At 43.3% G+C, this 19,400-nt stretch overlaps 1 protein-coding gene across 4 annotated transcripts in view; it reads right to left on the bottom strand.

The window, feature by feature from the left end:
- LOC130344234 (serine/threonine-protein kinase Nek6-like) overlaps positions 1-19,400 on the bottom strand; it is a 211,918-nt gene that overhangs the window by 44,466 nt on the left and 148,052 nt on the right. For all 4 annotated transcript variants that reach the window (XM_056554405.1, XM_056554403.1, XM_056554406.1 and 1 more), the window contains 3 exons: positions 11,438-11,548; positions 7,752-7,860; positions 2,063-2,170 (listed from right to left, as the gene is read on the bottom strand). In XM_056554405.1, coding sequence (XP_056410380.1) covers positions 2,063-2,170; positions 7,752-7,860; positions 11,438-11,548 — 328 coding nt within the window. The remainder of the gene's footprint in view (positions 1-2,062; positions 2,171-7,751; positions 7,861-11,437; positions 11,549-19,400) is intronic.

Below are 19,400 nucleotides of genomic sequence, written 5' to 3'. Positions count from 1 at the left end.
GTGGGGTGTTAAGGCTCACAGGACCCCTTGTTACGTGCCTTGAGGGGTGTCGTTTCCAGAATGGTATGCCATGTGGGGGGTTTTCTGCTGTTCTGGCACCATAGGGGCTTCCTAAATGTGACATGCCCCCCAAAAACCATTTCAGAAAATCTCACTCTCCAAAATCCTATTGTCCCTCCTTTCATTCTGAGCCTTGTAGTGCGCCCGCAGAGCACTTTACATCCACATATGAAGTATTTCCTTACTCGAAAGAAATTGGGTTACAAATTTTGAGAGGATTTTTTTCCTTTTACCCCTTGTAAAAATAAAAAAACTGGGTCTACAAGAACATGCGAGTGTAAAAAATGAAGATTTTTCTGTGAAAAATTCCTGTGAAACACCTAAAGGGTTAACACACTTACTGAATGTCATTTTGAATACTTTGAGGGGTGCAACTTTTATAATGCGGTCATTTATGGGGTATTTCTAATATGAAGGCCCTTCAAATCCACTTCATACCTGAACTGGTCCATGGAAAATTCAGATTTTGAAAATTTTGTGAAAAATTTGAAAATTGCTGCTGCTGCCCTCTGATGTCTTCCAAAAGTAAAAACATGTCAACTTTATGATGCAAACATAAAGTAGACATATTGTATTTGTGAATCAAAATATAATTTATTTGGAATGTCTATTTTCCTTACAAGCAGAGAGCTTCAAAGTTAGAAAAATGCCAAATTTTCAATTTTTTCATCAATTTTTTTTATCAATTTTTCACCAAGAAATGATGCAAGTATCGACAAAATTTTACCATTAACATAAAGTAGAATCTGTCACGAAAAAACAGTCTCGGAATCAAAATAAAAAGTAAAACATCCCAGAGTTATTAATGCTTAAAGTGACATTGGTCAGATGTGCAAAAACCGCTCTGGTCCTCAAGGCCAAATTGGGCCTGGTTCTTAAGGGGTTAAAATGTTTTTTTTTGTTTTTTTTTTTTCTTTGTATTTATTGTAGTGCAAACAATATTTTCTCATATGTCTTCATAATGAGATTCTACCATGTAAACTACCTTTTGTGTGCTCTCGTTTCTTCAGTCACTGTGAGTTGTCATCTTAGACAATGGGGGAGATTCATCAAAACCCGTCCAAAGGAAAAGTTGACCAGTTGCCCATAGCAACCAATCAGATCGCTTCTTTCATTTTTGAAAAGGCCTCTGAAAAATAAAGGAAGCAATCTGATTGGTTGCTATAGGCAATTCAGCAACTTTTGCTCTGGACAGGTTTTGATAAATCTCCCCAATGTTTTTAAACAGGGTGCCTCCAGCTGTTGCAAAACTTCAACTCCCAGTATAATTTGGAAAACACTGTTTTAAGGTTTATCCCCTTCTTGTCCATTGTCTTAACTTGTGTGTACCACTGAGAAAGCAGAGAGTTCATCTGAAGGAGTTAGAACTTGGTAGCAAAAAAGAAAGAATTTCTCCAAAAACAGGTGCTTCTCCCAATAAAAGGTTTTCTTTATTCCATCATGGTAGATACAAAAGATTAAAAAGCACTTTCAACGCATTTCTAGCTCGGACCGAGCTCTTTATCAAGACGTGCATCTGAAGGAGTTAACCTTTTTCGTAGCAGGTAAATAGTAGAAGATTAATTATGCATTCAGGAATCATATCAACAGTTAAGAACAGAGTGCAGAGGTGTACATGGTCTTTAAAGTTGGCTAAACCCAATATATTTTGGTGGAAATGGACAACCATATATTTTGTACTAGAGTACCAGACTGACTCCCAACATCTGGATTTTAACATACCTGACCAGCTAGTAGAGCGTAGATGTGCATGTGGGGAATCAAGAAAGTTGTCAGCCAAGCAAGCGTTTGACCAACAGCTACCGTAAATGTATGGCCACCTTTAGTAGAAGACATTATTGTGGGAGAAAGTTGATGTCCACAAGTATTTAGGTCAAATTTGTAAAAAAGGTAATGACAGCAAGACTATACTTTATTGCCATCATACATTGACACTAGTGTACAATTCTGCTCTGATACAATACATGCAAAATGTTTAAACCACAAAAGAAAAATACTCTACCCAAGGAATGTGCCGCGGTGGTTTTGGAGCTGAAGAATCGACCAAGCCCAAGGTCTCCTAGTTTCACAACTCCAGTGGCCGTGATAAAAACATTAGCAGGCTTTATATCTGTGGGAGGAGAAGAAGATGATATTAATCTTCTGGTTTCTTGCATATGGATAATATGACATCCAATTTTTCCATTAATAGCCTAGCTTACACACAGGATTCCATTATCACTACAAAACAACATGAAATGCATTAAATAATGCAGCCAAAAAGCCATTCTAGAAAACCAATAAGCACCAGTTAGCCTATGGTTGTACCTATGATTTGTGTATATGCGCATATATTCAAGTGTTTCTTGTGCAATAATCCAGCTCTATGTCAGATCGGGGGGGGGGGGGGGGAATTGTCCGACTGCTGGGACCCCCGCCTGGTGCCCTGGCTTTCCTTCTAAATGGAGTGTGCCATGCAGCTCTATAGAGGAGCCAGAGATTTCCGTGTGCAGTGCTCCGGCTTTCCCATAGAGATGCATTGAAGGGGAGTGTCAGACATCGCTTCATGCCTTTAAGGTGGCCCGAAGCCTCGGACAGGAGATTGCGAGGGTCCCAGCAATCAGACCTCCTCGCAATGTGACAATTATTCCCTAGCCTTAGAATAGGGTATACATTTTTCTAAACCCACAGATCCCTTTTCAAGACATACATTTTTTTTTTCAAAAATAATGTTTTTTCTTACCACTCAAAATGGAAGATGTAGAAATAAAGAATAACAAAAAAGTTATACCTAAAAAACCACAAAAAAGATAATTAGCCAACACAACTACCTAATACACGGGTGCACGCTGCTGTGGCAAATACTGAGTATACAAAAAAGAAAGAAAGGTTGCAGCAGCACTCTTGGCAAAAAAATGGAGGCTCTTAGCGCACTCTTTGATCAAAATGTGTCCCCCATCCACCATGCGGAGGAGGCCTCATTTTCTCTCACACTTAACTGCCATATGCTGTTGGTTGGACCCCCCCCCCAGCACTCCAGGTTGCACTTTCTGTAGCTTCAGTCCAAAGTCTGTGTATAAGATGGGGGAAAAATGGGCTCTCAAGCTTTTTTAAGCACAAATAAAATATAGAAATTTTTAAAAACAAAGTATATTAGAGATATTTTTTATTTACCATCAGGAGCGCAATAGTTTATTTTAATGAGGGTGCCCATTTAAGGTGGTCTTAAAGGGAATTTGTTGGGAAAGTATAAATAATAACAGCACCAGGTAGTATTGAAAAGCACCTTCACAGAATATCTGTACATTAGCGAACTTCTGCTTGTGAGACAAGCAATTTGCATTTATATTTCACATATGCAAATAAGCAGCAAGTGCCCACAGGTCGGGGCTGATCATGTAAAATGCCCAAAATGTCCATCTACTATTGCTGCCTGCCTCCTGCATATGATTGACATATGACTACTGACACTCTGTGCTGTGCGCTGTCAGGGATAGAAATGTTCACAAAACTCAAAGTAAACCTGTAAAAGTGCTTTTAACCCCTTAAGGACCAAGTCCAATTTCACCTTAAGGACCAGGCCAATTTTATTTTAGCATTTTTGTTTTTTCCTCCTCGCCTTCTAAAATCCATAACTCTTTTATATTTCCATCTACAGACACATATAAGGGCTTGCTTTTTGCGTGACCAATTGTACTTTGTAATGAAACCTCTAATTTTACCATAAAATTTACGGCGAACCCCCCCCAAAAAATTTTTTTAGGGAGGAAATTTTAATGAAAACCACAATTTTGCACATTTTGGAGGGTTTCGTTTTCACACTGTACATTTTATCGTAGAAATGACTGGTGTTCTTTATTCTGTGGGTCAGTATGATTAAAATGATACCCATGACTAGATACTTTCATATTTTTGTACCGCTTAAAAAAAAATCTAACTTTTTGTACAAAATTCAGTAATCTAAAATCGCCCTATTTTGACCACCTATATCTTTTTCATTTTTCCATATATATAGGGCGATATGAGGGCTCATTTTTTGCGCCAACTGTAATTTTTATTGATGCCACATTTGCATATATAAAACTTTTATATAATTTTGTATTTTTTTTTTTTATAAAATGTGACCGACTTTTTAAAAATTTTTTTACCTTTACGTCGTTCACCGTACGTGGTCATTAACATTATATTTTGATAGTTCAGACATTTACGCATGCAGCGATACCAAATATGTTTATTTAAAAAATGTACGCTTTTTGGGGGTAAAATGGGAAAAACGGACAATTTTCATTTTTATTGGGGGAGGGGATTTTACACTTTTTTTTTACTTTTTATTTTTACATTTTTCAACTTTTTTTTTACACTTATGTCCCCATAGGGGACTATCTATAGCAATCATTTGATTGCTAATACTTTTCAGTGCTATGCATAGGGCATAGCAATGATCAGTATTATCGGCTATCTCCTGCTCTGGTTTGCTCGATCTCAGACCAGAGCAGGAGATGCCAGGAGACGGACGGAGGCAGGTGAGGGGACCTCCGTCCGCCATTACAGATGATCGGATCGCCGCGGCAGCGCTGAATTTCCCTTACAGAAAAGAGGTCAGTAAAAAACATATATGCTGTGGACAGATGTATAACGTGAATTACAAAAGTACTAAACTTGCGTACCGGAGTACCCCCTTTAATATCATAAACTTAATGGGTGAGCACACAGCGAAGTAACATCTATTATGCAGCAATGTGATCTAGCGGCCTGTTTCCAATAAATAGCAAAGATGCAAATTTTAATAAAATTCTTAGCGCTTCTCCTACTTCTGTGCACTACAAACGTGTTCGGATAACTTTCAGAGAAAACACGTACGACTCTATGAAGCCATGTGTCCCAATGCCCTAAACACAACACAAATCCAAAACTCTGATCGGAGCCTTTGTATTCCGCACTTCACAGCTGTGATGTGACAACACTTTCATAAAGGAATCAAAACATATCACCCTCTGACAGATTCATCAGGTCCAATCAGAGCCGCGCTTCAAAGGCCGGATGAAATAAAACGTTCACAGAGGTAACAGGACGAGATGTAAGGAAGACAGAAATCTGGAGAAAGACTCTTCATAACCGGAGATGAGTGGTTTGATATATTAGTTTACCCCTCAGTGCCTGAACAGTAAGGAGAGGCCATAGACTGAAGAAGTAGATTTTTGGTTCTGTAGAACTTTGTTAAACCTCTTAAAGTTTTTTATTTTTATTTTACTTTTACAGCCTTTACAACCATACATGGTCTACGGGTTATAAACAAAGGAAGGTTTGGTAAATGCAATTTTTTTCTTACATTTATGCTGCTTATTTAGCATCTACATATTCTGCAGCACCAAGCAGAAACTGTCAGTGTGTACGTCAGTTCCTGTCCAATAAGGAGGTCACTAATTTACCTATTTCAGGGGCACACACAAAGCATCCTTCATGGCAGAGGCAGGCCACGGCACACTTAATGGCAGAGGAAGCCACTGTAATCCCCATGGCTGATTAAGACATGTGTCCTGTATGGCAGAGGCAGGCCTGATAGCTCCCATGGCAGAAGCAACCAGCGTTGAAAAGTTACATAGTTTATAAGGTTGAAAAAAGACTAGAGTCCATCAAGTTCAACCTATAACCCTAATGAGTCCCTTCTGAGTTTATCCAGAGGAAGGCAAAAAAAAACTCATACTAGGAGGTAAAAATTCCTTCCTGACTCCAAATATATCAGAAGAAATCTCAGGATCAACATTCTGTAAATTTAGTATACATAACTTGTAATGTTATTATTCTCCAGAAATGTATCCAGACCTCTTTTGAACTCTCTTACTGACTTAACCATGACCACTTCCTCAGGCAGAGAATTCCACAGTCTCACTGCTCTTACAGTAAAGAACCCCCGTCTGCTAGTGTAGAAACCCTCTTTCCTCTAGACGTAGAGGATGCCCCCTTGTTATAGATACAGTCCTGGGTATAAATAGATAAAGGGAGAGATCTCTGTACGGTCCCCTGATATATTTATACATAGTTATTAGGTCTCCCCTAAGCCTTCTTTTTTCTAAACTAAATAACGTTAATAGCTCCAACTAAATTTTGCTTAATGTAAACAAACCGGTTCCCAATGGTGGCTCTAGCTATGCAATACATCTACGAAGAGCATCATCCAGACCCCCGTCATTAACACCCCCATCACCCCCGTCATCATCACCCCCCTCATCATCAGCCCCGTCATCATCACCTTGTCATCATCACCCCCGTCATCATCACCCCCGTCATCATCACCCCCGTCATCATCACCCCCGTCATCATCACCCCCGTCATCATCACCCCCGTCATCATCACCCCCGTCATCATCACCCCCGTCATCATCACCCCCGTCATCATCACCGCCGTCATCATCACCGCCGTCATCATCACCGCCGTCATCATCACCGCCGTCATCATCACCGCCGTCATCATCACCGCCGTCATCATCACCGCCGTCATCATCACCGCCGTCATCATCACCGCCGTCAATCCCTTCATCAGTGTTCTTCAACCTGCGGACCAACCGGCCATCGGCTGTCCGGGCATGCAGGGATTTGTAATTTTGAAACATCTGGAGGTCCGCAGGTTGAAGACCACTGCAGCCTCCGGACGGACCCTGCAGCATAGATGGCCCGGACCAGCTCACCCTTCCTTCCCACCTATGCTGCAGGGTCCGTCCGGTGGGGAGGGTTAGTAGTTCCGGGCTGTCCATTTTCACCGGGAGGCCCTCTTCTCCACTCCGGGCCGGCCCCGGACTAGTGACATTGCATTGACGATGAAGCACAGGGACGTCCCTGCGCATGAACGGCCCTGTGCGTTGTCGTCAAGGCAACATCACTAGCCGGGGCCGGAGAAGAGGGCCTCCCAGTGAAAATGGACAGCCCAGAACGACTAACCCTCCCCACAGGACGGTCCCTGCAGCATAGATGGCCCGGACCAGCTCAACCTTCCTACCCACCGAGGAGAGGTGAGTAGAAAACTAAAGGGGATCTGGATGATGAGGAAGGCCGCAGTGGTCTTCAACCTGCAGACCTCCAGGTGTTTCACATCTGCAACTCCCAGCATACCCGGACAGCCGATGGCTGTCCGGTCATGTGGGAGTTGTAGTTTTGCAACATCTGGAGGTCTGCAGGTTGAAGACTACTGAGAAGGGATTGACAGGCGGAGAATTTACTCGAGTATAAGCCGAGGGGGGCGTTTTAAGCACGAAAAATCGTGCTGAAAAACTCGGCTTATACTCGGATATATACGGTACTATTAGTTTTACATGCTCCCATTTTTTATAGCATTAAGTTTCCGAGCTTTTTCTGCCAAGAACTAGCAACCAAGGTCTCCACCATGTAAAGCTTGTAGTTACTTTTAGTTTTTTTATTTTAAATATGTAGTAGACATACTGATACATGTATATTTTGGGTGCATATATTTTTTAAGATATCGACAAACAATACACATCACATTATAAATATTGTCTATTTCTATTTTCTCTATGTTATCATACTACGGTGTGACAATTTATGGAAACATCCAAGTTCACTGATTTTTTTTTTCTTCTACTTGATAAACTACTTTATGAAGTAGCTGCCTTAAAAAGACAGCTGGATTCCTATACAGGAGTGCAGGATTAGGTGTTTACTCTGTCGGATGAACAGGCCGTGGATGGATGGTGAGATTACCTCTGTGCATGATCCGGCGGGAATGCATATGTTCCACAGCGCTGCACAGCTGCACAAAGTACTTCCACACTGTCCTCTCCGGTATTAATCTCTTCTGTTTCTTAAAATACTATGATGAGAACAACAGAACAGCCTAGGTTATGTAGCTGTAGAATTCAAGGTAAAGTATCACATAATTGAACAGCAAATACATACAAGAAAATTATTTTTAACAGGACAGACTAAATAAACCATTTCAAAAGTAATTTCACAATCTTCTAAGCCTTCGGAGGTATCATAACCCATTTCCCACACTCATCAAATCAATGTTGTGGAACACAACAAAATCTGACAGGTGGAGGCGCCGTCTTAGTGTAATGAGCAGCTCTCGTCTTAATTACCTTGAATAACATATTTAGAGCCTCAAAACCATAAACTGCCGCAAATGGAATATTTGCCCAAAGCAAACTCTGATCCCATAAAATATTCTGTGCTATAATTGTAACATGGAGATGCTGAAAACGTCTCCTCAGATGTTCAGAATCTAATCGAAAACCTGGATACATGTAACTTGTGAAGTAGCCATGAAGATGAGAAAATCTGCCCTGGCAACCCTGCCAACCTTGTATGCATTTGGCAGCTTAGTGCCCACTCAGCAATGGCAGAAATACAGTTTCACTTGACTTGGAAGAAAAGGTCACAGACCACTCCTGCTGAATAGAAAAAACAAACAGCATTGACAAATGGCAGCCATTGTGTTCTCTGTTGACCCTACATTAATCTTTCTCAGTAGCTGAAATTGATGGAGCTACATACACTTGTCTGATCAGCTGCTCGCATGTATCTTTTCAACTGCTGAGTAGGGCCCATGAAGTGACATGGAGCAGGTTGAGACTAATATATGGGCAGTATGGTTCATATCAACAAGGAGGACATGCATGATCACAACTTGGGCTTGGGCTTATATATTGGCACTACCAAGCATGTTGTGTATGAATTAAAAAAGACCTGTAATCAGGAAAACGGGTATATTTAAAGAGTACCTTTCATTAACTTGATAAATGTTATAATCCTCCCAGGTCACAGCCCCCATCATGATAAAACACCCTCTGCATTTATTTTTTATTATTTTTTAGTGTTCTACCTTGATATTGCTTTGTATGTTCTGCTCAGCCTCAGGTTCACAGACTGGGAAGGGGCGTTACCCAGTAGCCGTGACATCATCTGAAGCCATACAGGGGAGAACTTCCTCCCTCATTCTGCTACCAATTGGCAGCTTTTTTTAAATACAATGGAAGCTTTTTTTTAAATACAAAAACTTATAAAACATAGAAAACTTCCTTTTTTAAAAACAAAGTACATTAGAAAGATTTTTTATTTACCATAAGGAGTCCAACAGCAAAAATTAATGAGTGCGCCCATTTAAGGTCATGGCTAGATAGGGCTAGTCATCAGATTTCTGGGCATACACAGTTTTTATTTTAAAAATCCTTTTAAGCACCAAGACAAACCTATTTGTTAATACAGTGGTCCCTCAATTTACAATGACCTCAATAAACAATATTTTCAACATGCAGTAGTCTTTTCTGGACCATTGTAACTTGAAATTGGACTCAAAAAAGTAGGTCACAGCATTTAGATGGCAGACTCTAATAGAATACAAAAGCTGTAGTCTTTTATTATTACCCAAAGTGCAACGTTTCGGCCACAATCTGGCCTTTGTCAAGCATAGAAACATAGTGATCATGATTCATATAAATACATAGTGCATCACAATGATTGGTCCATGTCACACGATCTTTAGACCTTCTTTTTGATTATTTGTAAATGTCCCTTTGTTCTATGTACTGACCTCCTGCCCTGTATATTTTGGACGCATGCGCAGAAATTCTGTCTGGCACATGCGCAGGGACTTTGTAGTGAATCCGTAGCAAAAGTCTGTTTATGGCTCGCACAGACCTAATCAGTGCAGCTACACTGTGAGATTCAGTCTAATTTGGATAAGGGCAGATGTGACGTCTGTATTGATGCCACACACGAACGTCGGCATTGATGTGAGGTATGGGCGGTACGGATCATGTTTAGACATGCACCTCTGTTTCTGGTTGATCGGCATTGAAACAGTAAGTAAAAGGTTAGCGATCGGAGGCAGCAGAGATTTTTATGAACGATTATGTATTTATGAAGGGGTAAATGGTGTTTGCACATTGCACTTTAGTCATTCCCTATGGGTCTATGTACATTTTTAGTTACTATGGTTATTAGGTCACATGGTCCACTGGAACAATCAGACACTAGTGAGACTGTGTTTTGTAATTAAGTGATATTATATGCACCTGCTTTTGCACCAATCATTGTATATGAATCATGTTTACTATGTTTCTATGCTTGACAAAGGCCGGATTGTGTCCGAAACATTGCACTTTGGGTAACAATAAAAGACTTCAGCTTTTGCATTCTATTGGAGTCTGCCATCTAAATGCTGTGACCTACTCTTCTGGGACTGTTTGTATACCGGACTGGCCGTTTGGAGGTCCACTTGCAGGGGGGCTGGGACCTATTGCTGTCGTCTATTTTCTTTTCTTGAAATTATACTCAACATACTCAAATGGACAGTCCAGACCTGTGAAACGTGTCAATGGCTGGAAAAACTGACCAAGCAGAATGGACATTTCACTAGTAAAACATCTGTATTACTGATGTGCATGCACTGATTGGCTGTCTGGTAGCGCCCCCAACAGTACAGGGAGGTACTACATGTTCTGTGCTACTCTTTACTTGTTAGAGGATTCGCTGTTCTTTTGAACATCAGGTGAGGACTTTCTTTACCTGAATTAGTTATCTAATTACTTTTATCCTCACTTATTCCTATAATGACATTTTGGGGCATCAGAACCAATTACCAGGTTTCCATAGAGTTATGGTTTCATCATACAATGGCTATCCGGGAACCAAATAATATTGTAACTTGAGGGACCACTGTGTAAAAACCATATTTCCTGTATATTTCTGCTGTAGAAGTTTTGTTTCGAGTGTCCGCCAAAAGAATAAACATGTTCATTCTTTCAGCAGAATCTGCTCAGAAATCCATTGTCGTCTATTGAGTCGGCACATTTACAAGTGGTCCTAGCTCCAGCAGAACATGCAAATTTGTGGATTGTCAGCCCACATTTTCCGGATTGACGTTCAGCAAATTTTCTGCCATGTGAACGTAGCTTAACTTTTTTTAGACCGTAATTAATGGTGTTAAATAAAAAATTATTTAATTTGCATGAATCTGTAATAATTCCAATACAGTATTATTCCTTACATGTTGTACAACTACTGTTTTAATTCATAATACAGACTTTACAGACTACACAATCAGAACTCTGATATAATCTGATGGTGCTTCAGGTTTGGAATATAAAGACCAATCACACATTAGAATTTATACTTAAAAGCAGAACTACTGTAAAAAATAACTATATTTCAAAGCTGAGCGAGAATATGTTCTATGTATTTTTTTAAATACTAATTTAAACTAGTACAGTTCTGGGTAGGCAATTTAGTAGAAATTACATCCGTTTCCATCAGCTCTTTCCCCCCCAATAAAATAATAATAAAGTAATTCTATTTATCTAGTAGATTTAAAGTACTCACTTAACATATGTTTGATACTTAGAAATAAATTACTCATTTGCAATATTAAAACCTTTGGTCCTCACTTTTATCATTTGAGAAAGATCTCCAGCATCTGCCAATTCCAAAACGATGTTCAACTCATTGTTTTCAATGAATGAGTCCAGATACTTGATAACGTTCGGGTGGTTCAATTGCTGCATGGCAAAAGACAAAGAGAGAGAGGAAGGTGAACAATGGAATTTAAAGACAAATGAATAGAGTATCTTGTACTCCATTAATATTAAGCAGGGGACTCTATGCTGTGGCCTTCCAGTTGTTGAAAAACTACAACTCCCAGCATGCCGTTGGCTGTTCAAGCATGCTGGGAGTTGTGGTTTTGCAACATCTGGAGGGCCACAGTTTGGAGACATCTGCATTAAAGGAAATGAATCAGCCTCATACCAGACATAGAGCTGCAGAACCTGGAAGGTCAACACTAGGAGGATAACATTTATATTTATTTTTAGTTTTGCTGATCGCTGTTTGTAAAAGTTCTAAAATCACCACTTAGTGTTAGCAGGTGAAGAGTCAAACTGGTGGTGCTGAGCTGCAAGACCCTCTCCTCCCATCCTGCCCTGCATGACTGATGTACAAGGCTCAGCTACAAGCCCCTTATGCCAATCAAAGTAGGGCGTGCTGGAGGAGGGGGAGATGCTGCTGCATCTAAGCCCCACCAGTTGGACTCTTCAGCTGCTAACAAAAAAAGGTGCACTTTACAAACATCAAACTGCTAAACTAAAAAGGTATAGTTAGTTGTATCCCCCTAGCACCTATACACTGTGATCTGCAGCTCCACGCCTTAAATGAAGCTGATTGATTCCCTTTAAAGGGGTACTCTGGAGGGGGAAAAAAATGTTTTTAAAATCAACTGGTTTCAGAAAGTTACACAGATTTGTAAATTACTTCTACAGAAAAATCCTTATCAGATGCTGTATACTGCAGAGGAAGTTGTGTAGTTATTTTCTGTCTGACCACAGTGCTCTCTGCTGACACCTCTTTTCTTGTCAGGAACTGTCCAAAGTAGGAGAGGTTTGCTATGGGGATTTGCTCCTGTTTTGGACAGTTCCTGACACGGACAGAGGTGGCAGCAGAAACCACTGTGGTCAGACTGAAGAGAACTACACAACTTCCTGTGGAGCATACAGCAGCTGATAAATACCTGAAGGCTTAAGATTTTTAAATAGAAGTAATTTATAAATATGTTTAACTTTCTGGCACCAGTTGATTTGAAAAATGTTTTTCCCCTCTGGAGTACCCCTTTAAGCAGTGCATTCATTTTTAGCAACATTTTTCATTCTATTTCTGATCTCGGAATAGACTCCAAAACAATGACTTTGGTATCTTCTTTATTAAAATAGGTATCCTGCCACAATGATCCCCTATTACTGAGAAGGATTGTACGATTTTTCTCTCCAACAACATATTAAAGCACAACTGTCATGAACTCCGGGCTATATAACCTACACACTTTGCCCTGTGTGCAGATGGTGTGTACGGCAACGTTTTTTACCTTATTTCTGCCGGCTTTTATCACCCCAAAAAATGCTTTTATTGAAGCCACACACAGTCGGATAAGCGTGGCGCGAGATACACTATGCCCCGCCGCCACCACGCCCACCTCCCCATAGGTCAGCACTGGGACCGCTGTGTGATTTACACACAGGTCCCAGCGCATGTGCCCCTCAGCCCATCTAACGTGCAAGCCAAAAATAAGTTTATTAAGATATGCACTTTTCATAATTTATGTACTGTTCTCCGTGCCTGCTATCCTCTTGCTTCTTCTTTCTTCTCTCCTGCAAACACGTGCAGGACATTCCCAGTTACTAGAGGCAGAGAGAATGTGTGCTCTCTGCCTTTAGCACTGCACAGGAGCACTGAGGAGGCAGGCAGTGGGAGTGAGCGCTTGCCTGGATACCATAAGCCGCAGCGCTTGTTAGCTGAGATGAGGGGCGCATGCGCTGGGACCTGTGTGTCAATCACACAGCGGTCCCAGTGCTGACGTACAGGGGTGGGCGTGGCGGTGGCGGGGCATAGCGTACCTCGCGCCACGCCTATCCGACTGTGTGTGACTGCTATCAAAAGCATTTTTTGGGGTGATAAAAGCCAGCCAGAAATAAGGTAAAAACAGTGCAGTACACACCATCTGCACACAGTACAAAAGCTGTGTGTAGGTTATATAGCCCTGGAGTTCATGACAGTTGCGCTTTAAGGGACCAAATGACCATTATACACAAAATAGTAACATAGCAAAACCCCTATATCTCAGAAATGGGTGATGTATCATGTAAGACGGCCATAAAAGTGGTGTATCATGAAAGTGGCGGCCAACGCGCCCCTTCTATATATATATCTCTATGGGAGAGCCGTTCGGCTATGTCTGGCTCTCCCATAGATATATATGAAGGGGGCTAATCGGCCACCGCTTCATGCAGGGGTCAACACACTTCGTTCCTGGGAAGAGCAGGGGCCCCATACAGGAGAGAAAATAAAACATCCTGTCTTGTTCCTACAGCTGTGTCTCTGTGCAGAGACCAAATACAGGAAGTGTGGGTGGACAAGCAGGGCTCTGGGCACCGGGGACAAGCAGGGCTCTGGGCACCGGGGACAAGCAGGGCTCTGGGCACCGGGGACAAGCAGGGCTCTGGGCACCGGGGACAAGCAGGGCTCTGGGCACCGGGGACAAGCAGGGCTCTGGGCACCGGGGACAAGCAGGGCTCTGGGCACCGGGGACAAGCAGGGCTCTGGGCACCAGGGACAAGCAGGGCTCTGGGCACCAGGGACAAGCAGGGCTCTGGGCACCAGGGACAAGCAGGGCTCTGGGCACCGAGGACAAGCAGGGCTCTGGGCACCGAGGACAAGCAGGGCTCTGGGCACCACAGGCCGTTGCTCCATTGAGAAAGGTTACGAAACGGCGTTGGGGACGGTGGAGCAGCACACAAATGGGTGAGACATTAGCACTTTAAATCCTTTATACAGAGATTGTTGACAATACTATGCACTTTATTGCTAAGATGTATGTCTAGCCAGGCACTTTCTTATTATAGAATACCATACGCCTCCATGATAGGTAGCAGTTTGCACTTTATGTTGAGGAGGGGTAGGTAAGGTATTCTCCATGCACAGGAGTGACATTTTACTTAGTTCATTTTGAGATTGTCAGTGCTCCCAAATATCTGTGGTGTGTTATGCTCCCTGTATAGTTGCTCGGCCTATGCTCTGAGGTCCTCCAATTTTTAGTATCCAGTTGGTTTATATTTAATACAATTATAATAAAAGTTACATTTTATTCAAGTGGCATTGTGTAAACTCCTTTTTTTCTTCTGTTGTTATATTGTGATATGAGTTTTCCATTTTAAATGAAGGATCATTATAGACACCATGGGGGGCATTTACTAAGGGGTTTAGTCATTTTTTTCTGACTATTTTTGGCGCAAAATTGTCGCAATTGCGCCTACCCTATAAATTGTGCGACTTTCCCTAGCAAGAGCTAGAAAGTCAATTTTTTTTTTCCCGCTTAATTTACGCAAGTTTTCAGTTTTTACTTGCAGTGGTCAGGAATTTATTAACTGAGACAGTCGCAGTTGCGCAATAAACTGTCGCAACGGCCATAAAAATTGACTAAATTTACTCCAGCTCCAACATGGAGCAGGAAAAGCTGCTGCCGCCCGGGCTCCGACATACTTTCTCCCCGCTACCCTCACTGCGCTACCGGGACACTACAGTGATTTACATCCCCCCCTCTCACCTGCCAGCGCCACACAACTCCCATCTGTCTACTGTTGCAAGACTACAAGTCCCAGCATGGCCTTACAGTGAGGACACGCTGGGAGTTGTAGTCTTGTAGCAGCGGGAGCTGAGCGGCGCGGGCGGGAGACAAGGGGGGGGGGGGTAGCGGGGAGGCCGTATGAGGAGCCCGGGCGGGAGACAAGGGGGGTAGCGGGGAGACCGTATGAGGAGCCCGGGCGGCTGCACTGTAATGTCAGCCCGGGCTCCTGCCCTGAGAGCCATAGGCTTTGGCTGTCAGGGCATGCTGGGTGTTGTAGTTTTGCAACAGCTGGAGGGCCACAGTTTGCAGACCACTGGTGTGTGGTCTGTAAACTGTAGTCCTCCAGCTGTTGCAAAACTAAACAGCTGAAGGGGACCGGCGAAGAAGTTCACTTACCCTTCCGAGGCTCCAGCGACGATCGCTGACGGAGATCGTCGCGCGGCAGTGTCGTGCAGCGCTGGATCCTACGGAAGCCGGTAAGTTGCGCAAGCTTCCCAACCAGGGTGCCTCCAAATGTTGCAAGACTACAACTTCCAGCATGCCTGGACACCCTTTGGCTGTCCGGGCATGCTGGGAGTTGTAGTTTTGCAACAGCTGGAGGCACCCTTGCTGGGAAACACTGGCCTAAAACAGTGTTTCCCAACCAGGGTGCCTCCAGATGTTGCAAGACTACAACTCCCAGCATGCCTGGACAGCCATTGGCTGTCCGGGCATGCTGGGAGTTGTAGTTTTGCAACAGCTGGTGGCACCCTTGTTGGGAAACACTGGCCTAAAACTGTGTTTCCCAACCAGGGTGCCTCCAGATGTTGCAAGACTACAACTCCCAGCATGCCTGGACAGCCATTGGCTGTCCGGGCATGCTGGGAGTTGTAGTTTTGCAACAGCTGGAGGCACCCTTGTTGGGAAACACTGGCCTAAAACAGTGTTTCCCAACCAGGGTGCCTCCAGATGTTGCAAGACTACAACTCCCAGCATGCCTGGACAGCCATTGGCTGTCCAGGCATGCTGGGAGTTGTAGTTTTGCAACAGCTGGAGGGCCACAGTTTGCAGACCCTGGTTTGTGGTCTGTAAACTGTAGTCCTCCAGCTGTTGCAAAACTAAACAGCTGAAGGGGACCGGCGAAGAGGTTCACTTACCCTTCCGAGGCTCCAGCGACGATCGCTGTCGGAGATCGTCGCGCGGCAGTGTCGTGCAGCGCTGGATCCTACGGAAGCCGGTAAGTTGCGCAGGCTTCCCAACCAGGGTGCCTCCAGTTGTTGCAAGACTACAACTCCCAGCATGCCTGGACAGCCTTTGACTGTCCAGGCATGCTGGGACTTGTAGTTTTGCAACATCTGGAGGCACCTTGGTTGGGAAACACTGTTTTATTCCAGTGTTTCCCAGCCAGGTTGCCTCCAGATGTTGCAAAACTACAACTCCCAGCATGCCTAGACAGCCTTTGACTGTCCAGGCATGCTGGGGCTTGTAGTTTTGCAACATCTGGAGGCACCCTGGTTGGGAAACACTGTTTTAGGCCAGTGTTTCCCAGCCAGGTTGCCTCCAGATGTTGCAAAACTACAACTCCCAGCATGCCTAGACAGCCTTTGACTGTCCAGGCATGCTGGGACTTGTAGTTTTGCAACATCTGGAGGCACCCTGGTTGGGAAACACTGTTTTAGGCCAGTGTTTCCCAGCCAGGTTGCCTCCAGATGTTGCAAAACTACAACTCCCAGCATGCCTAGACAGCCTTTGACTGTCCAGGCATGCTGGGACTTGTAGTTTTGCAACATCTGGAGGCACCCTGGTTGGGAAACACTGTTTTAGGCCAGTGTTTCCCAGCCAGGTTGCCTCCAGATGTTGCAAAACTACAACTCCCAGCATGCCTAGACAGCCTTTGACTGTCCAGGCATGCTGGGGCTTGTAGTTTTGCAACATCTGGAGGCACCCTGGTTGGGAAACACTGGCCTAAAACAGTGTTTCCCAACCAGGGTGCCTCCAGATGTTGCAAAACTACAAGTCCCAGGTTGGGAAACACTGTGCCCGGCCTCCGCCCCACCTTACTGTAAGGGCATGCTGGGAGTTGTAGTCCTGCAGCTGGGGGCAGGGGACAAGCTTGTCACATTTATTATCACCTGCTCACACATCTCCTGCACCACACAACTACAACTCCCAGCATGTCCTTACTGTAAGGGCATGCTGGCAGTTGTAGTCGTGCGGGGCGGGAGATGTGTGAGCAGGTGATAATAAATGTACTAACCCATTTTTTTTGTTTTCTTCTCATTTCAGATCCGTTTATCCTGTGGACTCCTTCGGATTCGGTGGACTACTTCGATGACCAGCGTTTTTCTTTGTTTGATTTTAATAAAATGGTTAACGAGGGCTTGTGGGGGAGTGTTTTTTGTAATAAAAATTTTTTAAAACCTGTTGTGTTTTTTTCTTACTTTACTAGACAGGCTTAGTAGTGGAAGCTGTCTTATAGACAGAGTCCATTACTAACCTGGGCTTAGCGCTAGCCACAAAAACAGCTAGCGCTAACCCCCTATTATTACCCCGGTACCCAACGCCACAGGGGTGCCGGGAAGAGCCGGTACCAACAGGCCTGGAGCGTCAAAAATGGCGCTCCTGGGCCTAGGCGGTAACAGGCTGGCGTTATTTAGGCTGGGGAGGGCCAGTAACAATGGTCCTCGCCCACCCTGGGAACGTCAGGCTGTTACTGTTTGGTTGGTATTTGGCTGAGAATGAAAATAGGGGGGACCCTATGCGTTTTTTTTTTTAAATAAATAATTAAATATATTTAAAAAACGCATAGGGTCCCCCTATTTTTATTCTCAACCAAATACCAACCAAACAGTAACAGCCTGACGTTACCAGGGTGGGCGAGGACCATTGTTACTGGCCCTCCCCAACCTAAATAACGCCAGCCTGTTACCGCCTAGGCCCAGGAGCGCCATTTTTGACGCTCCGGGCCTGTTGGTACCGGCTCTTCCCGGCACCCCTGTGTGTTGGGTACCGGGGTAATAATTGGGGGTTAGCGCTAGCTGTTTTTGTGGCTAACGCTAAGCCCGGCTTAGTAATGGACTCAGTCTATAAGACAGCTTCCACTACTAAGCCTGTCTAGTAAAGTAAAATAAAAATAAAACACAACAGGTTTTAAAAAAAATTTATTACAAAAAACACTCCCCCACAAGCCCTCGTTAACCATTTTATTAACATCAAGCAAAGAAAAACGCTGGTCATCGAAGTAGTCCACCGAATCCGAAGGAGTCCACAGGATACACAGATCTGTAGAAGAAGTAACCAAAAAAAAAAAAAGTGTAAGTACATTTAGGGAGAAAAAAACTGTGTTAAAAAAATGTAATAAACACACACACACACACACACACACACACACTAAACGCTGTTTACCACTTCTGAGCCATGACTACAATTTACAGTGATCCCTCAACTTACAATGGCCTCAACATACAATAGTTTCAACATACAATGGTCTTTTCTGGACCATCGTAAGTTGAAACCAGACTCAACATACAATGCTACAGACAGTCCAGATCTGTAAAACGTGTCAATGGCTGGAAGAACCAACCAATCAAAATGGGCATTCACTGGTAAAACCCCTGTATTACTGAAGTGTATGCACTGACTGGTATTACATGTTCTGTACACTTTACCTGTATCAGGGTTAGCTGCTCTTTTGGACACCAGGTGAGGGCAACTCCATTACTTGTTTTGGACATTGCCTGTACTGTACAGGACCCCTGAAGAAGCTCCTGTCCTCTACATAGACCAGTGTTTGCCAAGCAGGGTGGCCCCATTTTTTGCAAAACTACAACTCCCAGCATGCCCGGACAGCCTTTGGCTGTCCAGGCATGCTGGGAGTTATAGTTTTGCAACAGCTGGAGGCTCCCTGCTTGGGAAACACTGACATAGACAGTGATTTACAGCTCCCAGCAGATCTTTATTACTTTTATATGTAAGGATTTGCTTTATCTATATCAGTTATCTACTTATTTTTCTTTGTCACTTTTTCCTATTTTTGGATGACATTTTGGTGCCTTTAGAACCAATTACCCTGTTTCCATAGAGTTATGGTCTCAACATACAATGGTTTCAACTTACAATGGTTTTCCTGGAACCAATTAATATTGTAACTTGAGGGACCACTGTAGTTATTGAATTATTTAGATGTGGTGAAAAAGCTAAAAAAAAAAACTCAAAAACAAAAGATCCAGAAGGAAACCAGCAGCCAAACCTATTCAGACAGC

The sequence above is a fragment of the Hyla sarda genome, unplaced genomic scaffold, assembly GCF_029499605.1.
Source record: "Hyla sarda isolate aHylSar1 unplaced genomic scaffold, aHylSar1.hap1 scaffold_71, whole genome shotgun sequence".
In the NCBI taxonomy this organism is placed as follows: Eukaryota; Metazoa; Chordata; class Amphibia; order Anura; family Hylidae; genus Hyla; species Hyla sarda.
This window is presented reverse-complemented; position numbering and strand designations above follow the sequence as displayed.